We start from the raw sequence: 12055 nt of genomic DNA on the forward strand, positions 1-12055 counted from the left end.
TTCGTGGCTCACTTTCAACAAGGTGTTGGAAACGTTCCTCAGAGATTTTGGTTGGTTATTTGAGTTCCTGTTGCCTTTCTATCATCTGGAACCAGTCTGCCCATTCTCCTCTGACCTCTCACATCAACAAGGCATTTTCATCCACACAACTGACCGCTCACTGGATGTTTCCTCTTTTTCAGTCCATTCTCTGTAAACCCTAGAGATGGCTGTGTGTGAAAAGCCCAGTAGATCAGCAGTTTCTGAAATACTCAGACCAGCCCGTCTGGCACCAACAACCACGCCACGTTCAAAGTCCCTTAAATCCCCTTTCTTCCTCATTCTGATGTTCGGTCTGCACTTCAGCAAGTTGTCTTGACCACCTCTACATGCCTCAATACACCGAGATGCTGCTGTGTGATTGGCTGATTAGCTATTTGTGTTAACAAGCAATTGAATTGAGTTTGGAGAGCAGCGGCTCATAAAGTGCCTGTTGCAGTAACAGATGTAAACAGTGGTGCTCTGACAGCAGCAGTACAGTGTATATAAGCTGCAGTTATCGAGTGCAAAGTCCCATCATTTTTAAGTGTCTAGCCTAAAGAGGACGTTTAATGGTGCGACAACAGTGTCACAGTGTAGTCCAAGACACCACGGCCATATCTGAATGTAGCTACATACAGACTGTATTTTTATCTGTTACTGCGATTTACAAACAACAGAAATATTCCAGGTGCTGTGAGATCCCGTTATAGTGTTATGTTAATGATGTTTAAGCTATGTTGCCTTTTTAATAATCTGTTCATTTGGGAGTTAATTTTGTAAATAATATGCTGCCAGACAATGTTTAATATGTTTTTATATTGTGTTCTCTTATTATTCTTTTCTTACTGGTTCTGCTGTGCAGCTGAACTGGGTGTATTTAGTCTGGGTCAAACTGTGAGTAAGTCACAACAACAGAACCTTCAGTCTTCATGAACTGGAAGAATATCGGTTCAATGGTTCAGCCAAGGACAGTGCACTTTGGACCCAACAGATGGAAATGATCAACCAGCATTACTGCCTGTCCTGAGGAACTGCCCCAAAAAACTGCTAAAACAGATTTTTGTGGAGGAAAATTGAGGCAAAGATTGAAATGTGTAATATATTTATATGACAGATTTGTCATAAACAGTGCATTAACAGCCCCAGGGCTGAAGATTTCAGTAAATGGCATTTTTATATTGCGCCATCTTGAGGCCAAAGGAGGCAGTTACAGTTATATTGATGACTACTAATCAGTCTGCATCAGTTTACTCACTACTGAGATGTACAGCGAGTACACAGCACTGAAATTTGCACTGGCATTGATTTCTGTTCAGTGAATGTGCATACCTGAGAACTTGATTTGTAAAGGGGGATGGGAATTTCAGGGGGAGCAGGATCAGGTGCAACACCGGAAAAGGCAAAACCACAATAAACGTCGTCTCTTCATGTTTATTAAATCACTATAAGTATGGAGAGTCTTTTAAACTCATCTGTGTAGCTGCTAAACACACTATTAAAGTTAGAAATGATTAAAGTCATGAATTAGTCTGCCTGCTACCTTAGAGTTTAAACTGAATAAGTGATTGAGAAAATGTTTAGGGTCCAAACTGGGCTTATTCTATGCTGCTTGATATTCCAGTGTGTGTGTTTGTGCACGATGGGCTTGACAGGACATTCACCTTGACTAATTAGTTTATTTATCATCGGTGTCCAATGGAAACCACGCATGTCTGTTTTTGTTGATTTTTATTTTTCTACATTATTTGAACCCACCAGTTGTCCTTTACATTGTGTAAAAATTCCATGATGAACGAACCAATAGAAATGCTTTAAAACTACCTGGAACAATGTCTCTTTACATTGGCTTACATTGAAAGGTAAGAGTGTTTTTGCCTTCTCCTGTAAAGTTACTATTCTGAAGAAACTTGTTTTCATTGGACAGCGACGATATGCTATTATTTTATTTCTTTGTGTTTTGTTGTCAAAATACAATGCTCGATAGATTAATCAATAGAAACATGGTCGTTAATTGCAGCCCTAGCTTGTTATAAATGTCTATTACACTTGTTTGTAGTGTAGCTGGACGCTGCTGCATACAGGACTGTTGCCGGACTCTACAATAAGCACTTCATTAATGAACGTGCAAAAGCTGCTGGTACGATATCCTTGATCTTGTGCAGGGCTAAATAACACCGATCCAACTGCTGTGGGTGCCTTCTAGCGTCACTGGTGGTGTCACAATTCCAGGGAGGTAACACTGTCCAGCATTATGAGATCTGACGCGCCAACACGGCTCTGAGCTCTGGCAGCAGCTCTGAATATTTGGAAGATTTATGTACTATTATGTCTTGTTTACATTTCAATGATTTGGAACTTATTATTATTATGATGTAGATAATATGTAAAACATCCGTATTATGCATGTATGACTTGTAAACAGTGATTGTTTTTGTTGTTTTGTTACTGTTCACTATAAACTCTGGTCTTGGTCGATTGTTTGAAACTAGTGTGGTGTTAATTAAATATGCATGTTAAAGTGCTCTGTTGGCCTTAATGGTCAGTTGCTTTTTTGTTTGTATTTACACCAATCAGGCCCAACATTATGACCACCTCCTTGTTTTTACACTCACTGTCTATTTTATCAGCTCCACTTACTATATAGGAGTCCACTCACTGTCCATTCTATCAGACACTCCTACCTTGTCAGTCCACCTTGTAGATGTAAAGTCAGAGACGACAGCTCATCTGCTGCTGCACAGTCTGTGTTGGTCATCTTCTAGTCCTTCATGAGTGATCACAGGACGCTGCCCACAGGACACTGCTGGCTGGATATTTTTGGTTGGTGGACTATTCTCAGTCCAGCAGTGACACTGAGGTGTTTAAAAACTCCAGCAGCGCTGCTGTGTCTGATAATAGGAATTATAATTATTGTTATGGCCCATTTGATATAGTATCATTACTGTGCCATTATGTTACACAATAGTAATAATTCTACTCCTCCTCCTACTACTACTAAACCAATTACTAAAACAACAACAACAACAACAACAACAACAACAACAACAACAACAACAACAACTACTACTACTACTACTACTACTACTACTACTAAAACAACAACTACTAAAACATCAACTACTAAAACATCAACTACTAAAACAACTACTACTCCTACTACTAAAAAAACTACTGCTCCTATTACTAAAAACAAGTAATACTCCTACTACTACAACAAAAACTACCAAGACTACTGCTACTACTACTACAACTACAACAACTACTACTGAAACAACCACTACTGTTAAAACAACTAAGACAACAACAAAAACAACAACAACACCTAACACAACAACAAACACAACAACCAACAACAACTACTACTAGTAGTAACACTATTTTAAAAGTATTTTTTATTTTTATTATTGGTGTATATAGTGAAAAACTAGTATGTGGCAATATATTGTTACCAATGTAACTCATTTTACAAAGAATATATGTATATTTTAAGTATTAAATATTAGTTTTTAATCATTTTTTGTATATAATTTTTACATCCTATTACAAAATATCTAATAATAATAATAATAATAATTGCCATTGTATAGTTATAAAATAATAACAGCAAAATAAAAACGCTGTACTTACATTTCCTCTTCCTGTCTGAAGAACATAGCTGAAGATCCAGGCAGCACAACCAGCAGCACAGAGAGCGCAGACAGTACAACCGCAGCTGTAAAGATGTGTATCATACAAAATACTAAATATAAGATATACTATAGAAATAAATAAATAAACAAGGCGTCTGTTAGCAGAACAATATTAAAAATAAAAATAGAATTAAGAAACTGTACAAATTTACAGTTTACACATGCAGTTGTATGGATATTGCACATTTCTGAGCAGGTAATGACTGGATATCGCACAGAAATTGTAGATATTGCACAGTAATAATTATAGATATCGCACAGAACTTGCGTATATATTGCACTTATTGCAGCAGATACTGCACATTAATTAGAGGTAAGATAAGATACAGGTCTATGTGGTGAGTTCGTGATGGAGTGCACTATGATAGAGTGAGGTGTGAACCCATAGTGTGTTTATGACGGAGTGTCTGAGTCTCTGCTTGGGGAGGTTTTGGTTATAGAGCCGAACAGCAGTGGGGAGAAAGGAGCTGCGGTATCTCTCTTTCCCGCATCGCAGGTGGAGAAGCCTGTCACTGCAGGAGCTGCCCAGTGCTGCAACTGCCTCCTGTAGTGGGTAAGAGGGGTTGTCCATTATGGATGCAAGCTTGGCAAACATCCTCCTCTCCGCCACCTCCCCCACTGGGTCCAGCGCACAGCCCAGGACAGAACTAGCCTTCCTGATAAGCTTGTCCAGTTTCTTCCTGTCTGCTGCTCTAATGCCACCTCCCCAGCAGACAATGCCATAGGAGATGGGTGATGCCACCACAGAGTCATAAAAAGAGTGGAGAAGTCCACCCTGTATTCCAAAGGACCGGAGCCTCCTCAGCTGGTGGAGTCTGCTCTGGCCTTTCTTATACAGGGTGTGTGTGTTGTCAGACCAGTCCAGTTTGTTGTTTAGATGAACACACAGGTACTTGTAGGTCTTGACAATCTCAATGTCCCTTCCCTGGGTGTTCACTGAAGTGGGTGAGGAGAACTTAGTCCTGCAGAAATCCACCACCAGCTCTTTGGTTTTAGCCGTATTGATCTGGAGGCAGGTCTGCTGTATCATATTCATAATATCATTAAATAGATAGACAGCATTTTGGACGCCAGTCCTTCGTGTCTTCCACCAGTTTTTGTAAACTTCTGAATAATTCAGTGGGTGAGATGTAAACAGAGTCACTCAGAGTGGGTTTGGTGTGAAATGGTTCAGAGCTCTTTACAGTGGTGGTGATGGGAACCAGGGGTCACTATGACTACGACACAAATATAGACATTTTATTTACCTTCCAGAACCACCAGAGAAACCACACGAGTCTTCTGAGTTTAATGTAGAATGTTGATGAAGGTAAAATAGTGGACAATCTGAAATAATAAGGTTTCTGTCAGAACTATTTTGCCTCAGAACACCCAGCATATTATGCATCCCTCCAGCATGACTGGACTTTAAGGCCAAAATCTTCAAACTATTATAAAACCGTCTCTGTCATCAGGCAGTGAATTCATAACCGTTTCAGAAGGAACTTTCTGGGAGGAGCTTTTAGAGGTGGACGTCTGGTTCCTATCATCACCACTGTGAACAATTCTGACTCAGCAAGTCTTTCCATGTGTGAACAATTATTTATTAGCTCTTAGAAACGTCAAGCTTGAGCTTCCACTAACTGGCCACATTATTAAAAACACCAAGCTTGTACTTCCACCAACCAGCCAGTATATGAGAAACAACTGCCTTGTACTTCCACTAACTGGCCACTTTGTTGGAAACATCCACCTTGTGCTTCATGTGAATGCTGCCTGAAAACCAAGCCATCATCGTGGATACAACTGCAACCATCTAGCAAAGTCCAAGCTACCACTTACAGGAACCTCTTAGCAAGAGACCACCTAAAACACCACGGTAAACATCTTACATCACTCTAGAAACATCCTGGGACTTGGTAAACCTGCACACTCATCATATCCATCAGGAAATACTCTTCTCTAGTTTTATTGTTTTTATTGAAGGGTGAAGATGTTATGGGGACATGTGTGTGAACGGTGCACGTGTAGACGGTGTTGAGGTCACTTGTCGAAGTGATGGCGAAGGCTTGCAGAGTGCACAAGTGGAAGCTGCAGTCCTGCAGAAAGTGGTCTTCATCCACCCGACCGAACTGTATCACCTTCTCGTCCGCTGTGGAGACAAAGAGAGACCTGTCAGACCCCGAGCATGAGAGAGAGAGAGAGAGAGAGAGAGAGAGAACGCTGGAGATAAAGAAAAACATCAGAGAAAAAAATCCAAACACAGACACACTGAAAAAAAAACAGCTGAACTCACGATTTGCAGGACAGGCGAGCTGGAAGTTCTGCACTGCGCCCTTTTTGACCCGTCCATTTAAGTCCAGCACATATGCTTTCTGCTTCTTCTTCTCTGGTTCTTTAGTGTCCAGTGAAGGCTGAAGATGTTTTGGGGACAGAGGTGTGGACGGGGGGCGTGTGGACGGTGTTGAGGCGGTGTCACTCGAAGCAGGACAGGGCGATGGCGAGGGCTTGCAGAGCGCACAAGGGGAAGCTGTAGTCGAGTGCAAAGTGGTCTTCATCCACCCGACCGAACTGTATCACCTTCTCGTCCGCTGTGGAGACATAGAGAGACCTGTCAGACCCCGAGCACGAGAGAGAGAGAGACCACCAAGACAGAAATAGAGATAATCACTACAGAGACATAGAGAGAGGGAGACAGAGAGAAGGGGAGAGAGAGACAGAGAGAGCTAGAGAGGGGGGGAGGAGGGGGGGAGGGGGGCTGGAGACAAAGAAAAGCATCAGAGAAAAAAATCCATCCAAACACAGACACGCTGAAAAAAACACTGCTGAACTCACGATTCGCAGGACAGGCGAGCTGGAAGTTCTTCAATGAAGCCTTTTTGACCCGTCCATTGAAGTCCAGTACGTGCGCTTTCTGCTTACTGCTCCACACCGGCTCCTTAGTGTTGAGCTTAATCAGGTTTGGTCCCTGATTTTTTCTCTTTATTTGCTTTAATAAAGAGCCCTTTAATGAGAAATAAACAGAGATAAGAAACAATCTGGTAAGATTTTGGTTGAACGTTCCTCAGAAGGCTCTGATCAGTAATGTGGTAATATCTTAGTGATGATGTAATATGTAATGTAGAGGGGCAGAAACAGAGGGGCAACATTCTGTAACCGTCATCATACAAAGTCATCATTTCTGATAAAACGGCCCTGAGAGCTGTGAGAGGACGAGCGGGCGTGTGAGAATGATGATCTGCGCTCGTCTGTCCTGCTGTAGATCAAACTTACCTCAACAAAACTGACACGCTGAGAGTTCCTGTCCGGGCTGGGAATGACGGCGGTCATCTGCTGTGACTTCATGAACCCAAAAAGAGACTCCTAAAAGAGACACACAACATGTGTCCAGTCATCTGTGGCACTGGGCAGAAGCCAATACAAATGTATATCTCTGTGGAGCCTGATCGGACATGGAAAATGCACGTTAATGACCCTTAGATAACGCGGAGAACCGATACAGCGGCCAAGTGTGTGTTACAGTGATGTCATCAGCAGTGTAGTTCTTTATCGATATCTACAGTGAGACTGTATATACTTACATAGCTCAAGGCCAAGAGCTCCTGCGTGCTGCTCTCCTCCTGCAGAGCTCCACTGCTTTTTGTTGGGTTCCTGCCACTATCGCTGAGGGTGAATTGAGTGCGCTGACGATTGAATCTACAGTAGAACACAAAGAACCTTTAGAACACATGATCCAGCCCTGCTGAGAGAAGGAGCTGCTAACGAACTGAAAGCTTGACCAAATAGCAATGCTTGCAAAACAGTTTGGAACCAGGATCAGTGGTCTTTTCTGGGGGCTATGCACCTCCACAACCCCACAGCACTGATGCCTGGTTCTTTCAGAAATTTGTACATACCTCAATCTCCCCACAACGTTGTGATCCTCATCTGACTCGCCATCTGTGATCACATAAGAAGACGTATTGTCCTTCTTCATCCGTCTCGCGACCAACAGTAATTGCTGAAAAAGAAACACACACAGATGAGTTAGAGCTGAACTGACTGTTAGAAAAAAGAAGCAGAGCAGGGTTGATCGATATATCGGTGAATCAGATACATGCCCACTCACTCATTTCATCAGGGACACTGCTTTTCTCCATGGTTGCCTATTTGGTTTAATTGGGCGATTGAGTGCTTGGACCCGCTCATTGCCGCTTATGGCTATATTTATTATTATTACTGGAGATACAGATGATAATTTAACACCTTATTTTCACGGAGTGATCACTGACATTCCATTCATCTACCCTGTAAGTGTCTCTGATCATCTGCTAAATATTGTAAAATATTTCCATAAAATAATGTAAATGTTTACAGTAACTGTCTGACTGATCTGTTGATCAATGATCCATCCTGAGTTCTAACCTGTCTTGCACTCTCTACTCTAAATGATCGGTTAGTGGTGTCGGTTTTGATATTGGACACGAGATGTTAATTTGATTTAATCGTTATCGTCCCAGAAGTTCTGTATCAGTGCATCCTTAAAGCAGAGTGAAGCAGTTTGTGATGCTGTGCGTATGTCTTACCTTTTTGCCGCCCTCGAGCTCCTGGAACATGCGGTAGGTGGGGCAGCTCTTGTCCGTCCTGTCACGCTGGACGCAGCACTGGACCATAGATCCGTTCTGAGGTGTTTGCAGCACAGATTCCTTAATGTCGTCTGCCCGGCTGCTCGCTCCTACCTCAGCCTCATCCTCCTCCTTAGTAAGGAGTTTGGAGCTATCAGTGAAGATCTGAGTGTCTTCCTGTGGCTCACTGAAGGCCTGAGGCTGTGGGCTGGGTTCCTCAGGATCATTGATCTCCTGCTCCTCCACATTGTTCTCTGGAGTGGGGTCTTTAGTGGAGTCAGCTGTGGAGGGAGTGAAGGCCCCAAGTACCTCCTCAGGTTCTGCGCATGGGTAGAGGGGCTTCACATTGATGAGCAGGCCGTCTCCGTTTGGAGAAACTGGCCAGCTCAAATTCTGGAGATGATTTTGCTTGTTCTCCAGGTCAGTGTTTTCTTCTTTCTTTTCTTCACTGGAGGTCTTGTTTGTCATTTGTCTACCTCCAGTGCGCCTGCGCTGAGCGCTATCCTCTGATATAAACCAATTCTGACCTGGAGCGTACCTTCTCCTCAGCTGCTCCCTCTTCCTTTGCTGTTGTCTGGCCATGTACTCCTGCCTGGCCTTCTGAATCTTCAGTTCCTGCTCTCTAATATCTTTCAGATCTTCCTTTCCTTGCTTTCCAGGCTGCTGGAGATCTTCCTCTTTCTGCTGCACAGGTTCCTGGAGCAAATCATCCTCTCTCTGCTGCACAGGTTCCTGGAGCAGATCTTCCTTACTGTGCCTCACTGGTTTCTGGAGCACTTGTTCATCTTTCATATTCAGAGGTTCTTGGAGCAGTACTTCGTCTATCTGCTGCACAGGTTCCTGGAGCAGTACTTCGTCTCTCTGCTGCACAGGTTCCTGGAGCAGTACTTCGTCTATTTGACCCCACTCTTCCTCTGCCTTCTTCAGCATTTCTCTCCACTTCTCCTCTCTTCTCTCAATTGATTCTCTTTCCTCCATCTCTCTCAGACGCTCTTCTGCCTGCTTCCATTGTTCCTCCTGCTCTCTCTTAAGCTCTTTTTTTTCTCTCTCCATTGCATGGAGCTTCTTCTCCATTCTTATCTGTCTCTTCATCCCTCGCTGCAATCCAAGCTCTGGAAGCCTCTCCTCCTCTCTGCTCTTTATCATTGAGGCCATTCTCAGCTTCAGCTCCTCCAGCTCTCTTTTCAGTTTCTCCTCTTCTTCTCTGAGCTGGAGAATCTTAGCAGCGTTCCTTCTCATGGTCTCTTCCAAGACCACAAGCTTACTCGGTTTCTGAGCATCGCTTATCATCATCAAATGGATGTCCTCGATGTGGAGGTCCACCACATTCTGGGAATGGAGGGGAAGCAGGCCTTGCTGTCCAGCTCCTGTCCAGGGCTGCTGCAGAGCGTCCATCTACATCACACAGTAAACAGCAGTTTTAGAGCCACACAGTGAGACGACAGCACACAGTGATCACACAGCTGCACACGGTGGTGCTGGAAAGTCTGAGAAACCTTAAAATCCTGACTTTCTACAGACATCAGATCTAAAATGTGATCAGATCTTCATCTGAGTCACAACAGATAAACAGAACCAAATAAAACAAATAACACAATTATATAGTTTATCATTCGTTTATCTGAGATTAAAGTTGTGCTGATGAAGGGCTCAGAAACTTTCCCTCACCCACTGCGTCACGACTGCAATCTGCTGTGTGATATTTTAACCCTTTACTGCAAGTTGTCGCCATAAGGCAACAAATACTTCACTTTTTCTACAACTTCAATGGAAAAAAGGGAATTTCTTTTGGAAATGAAATTCAGGAATCAAACCAATTCAAATGTGGAATAGTTTTATATAAATTCATAAAAGATAATTGTTGCCATGTGGCAACAACAGTCCAGTCTTTCGTCTTGGTGCTGCCAAATGGTAACAAAATTAATTTTGTGTTGCCCAAAATTTTTCCTCTTTTCTAATTTTATTGTGTTTTTTCCAATGTCATTTTCAATAAGAAAATAAATGTTTATGTTCATATTCCACTGCTTTTAACAAAATTACTTTTGTTTCTTACGTTTTCTGAAAGTCTTTGTTCATTCAAGAACGTCTGTGTTTGGTCAGGATGCTCTCGGCGCATAATAAAGCACTCAGACATCGGCTACAGGCTCATTAGCATATCACAGCCTGCGATGTTAATACTGTAATAATAATTATGGATCGATATATCGTGCGTCCCTGAGCGTTTACAGCCATTTTCCTGAAGCCCAAAGTCAAGCTGTGCAGCTCCAGAGCCTGAATGAATCTGAGGGAACAGCTTTAAAGAGTCTGACTGGACTGGAAGCTTCTCTGAATGTTCTCACTGACAGTAACGATGAAGATCAGGCGTCTTACCTTTCTCGCAGGTGTGTGATGCTCCCTGTCTGAACTCCTGCTCTCTCTCTCCAGAGCTCTCAGCTCGCTCAGCTGCCGAAGTTCCAGCTCTCTGAGGGTCTCCAGCTCTGACCTCTCCATCTGGCTGAGCCTCATGCGCTCCATCGACTTCTTCCGCTGAGCTCGCTCTCTTTCCTCTTTCTTTCTCTCCTTCTCCTGCTGCCTTCTCCCCTTCTCCTCCAGCTTGCACTGATTCTTTTTCAGCCTCCTCACCTCCCTCTTCATCTCTTCTAGCTCTCTCTCTGTCTCTCTGCTCTCTCTCTGAAGCTGGCGGAGACATGCCTCCTCTATCTGCCTCTCCAGGATTTTGTTCTCAAAGCAGAAGAAGGGGATCTTGGGGAGGCAGCCGCCCCAGCACCCACAGGGTGGGGAACTGCACAGAGGGCGGAGCATCACCTCTGTTGCTTCACCTGAAAACTCACCTGGACCAGTAATGCTGGACCTGCACCGAAAAAACAGAGGAAAAAAACTTTAGGATGGAGAGACAAACACAAGAGAGAAAAAGAGAGAGAGAGAGAGAGAGAAGGTGGGGTAAAGTGAGAGAGAAGGTGGGGTAAAGTGAGAGAGAAGGGGGTAAAGAGTGAGAGAGAAGGTGGGGTAAAGTGAGAGAGAAGGGGGTAAAGAGTGAGAGAGAGAGAGAGAGAGAGAGAGAGAGAGAGAGAGAGAGAGAGAGAGAGAGACAGAGAGAGAGAGAGAGAGAGAGAGAGAGAAGGGTAAAGTGAGAGAGGGGGGGTAAAGTGAGAGAGAGACAGAGAGAGAGAGGGGTAAAGTGAGAGAGGGGGGGTAAAGTGTGAGAGAGAGAGAGAGAGAGAGAGAGAGAGAGAGAGAGGGGTAAAGTGAGAGAGAGAGAGAGAAAGAGAGAGTCAGAGGGGGGGGGGTAAAGTGAGTGAGTAAGAGAGAGAGAGGGAGAGAGATAGAGGGGGGGGTAAAGTGAGAGAGTGAGACTATGAATGGAAACATTACCGGAAGTGTCAGGTGCTCCGCGAGCCGCGATTGGCTGATCTTTAGCGTTTGATGTTGTTCAGGAAAGAAACGATGCGACTGTTCTGTTCTGCTCTCCTTCCTGAAATGAGGCTCTGATCCAAAAACCTGCGCTTTTATACGTCACACTCTGCCCAGCCCTTTATGACGTCATAGCGCGCATACTCACATGCCCCGCCCACATCGGCGCACCCGCATCTAAAACGGTCTTTTAATATAAATATATGAATAACATATTTATGTATAGGTAGGCGGGGGGGGGGGGTAAAGTGAGAGAGAGAGAGAGAGAGAGAGAGAGAGAGAAGGGGGTAAAGTGTGAGAGAGAGAGAGAGAGAGAGAGAGAGAGAGGGGTAAAGTGAGAGAGAGAGAGAG

General features: G+C 43.7%; 2 protein-coding genes across 2 annotated transcripts; both read right to left on the minus strand.

The window, feature by feature from the left end:
* Nucleotides 1-5570: 5570 nt before the first annotated feature.
* LOC119262597 (tubby protein homolog 1-like) lies at nucleotides 5571-6606 on the minus strand. The gene is made up of 3 exons (XM_037535579.1): nucleotides 6525-6606; nucleotides 5986-6280; nucleotides 5571-5841 (listed from the first exon to the last, which is right to left on the minus strand). Exons 2-3 carry the CDS (start codon nucleotides 6245-6247, stop codon nucleotides 5588-5590), a joined length of 516 nt encoding a protein of 171 aa, XP_037391476.1. The 5' UTR covers nucleotides 6248-6280; nucleotides 6525-6606; the 3' UTR covers nucleotides 5571-5587.
* LOC119262592 (trichohyalin-like) lies at nucleotides 6304-11760 on the minus strand. Its single transcript, XM_037535574.1, has 8 exons — nucleotides 11666-11760; nucleotides 10664-11144; nucleotides 8255-9688; nucleotides 7586-7689; nucleotides 7271-7385; nucleotides 6963-7052; nucleotides 6525-6693; nucleotides 6304-6359 (listed from the first exon to the last, which is right to left on the minus strand). The coding sequence occupies exons 2-8, from the start codon at nucleotides 11093-11095 to the stop codon at nucleotides 6304-6306; spliced, it is 2400 nt and encodes a 799-aa protein (XP_037391471.1). The 5' UTR covers nucleotides 11096-11144; nucleotides 11666-11760.
* Between the last annotated feature and the right edge of the window lie 295 nt (nucleotides 11761-12055).

This window comes from Pygocentrus nattereri, chromosome 27, assembly GCF_015220715.1.
Source record: "Pygocentrus nattereri isolate fPygNat1 chromosome 27, fPygNat1.pri, whole genome shotgun sequence".
In the NCBI taxonomy this organism is placed as follows: Eukaryota; Metazoa; Chordata; class Actinopteri; order Characiformes; family Serrasalmidae; genus Pygocentrus; species Pygocentrus nattereri.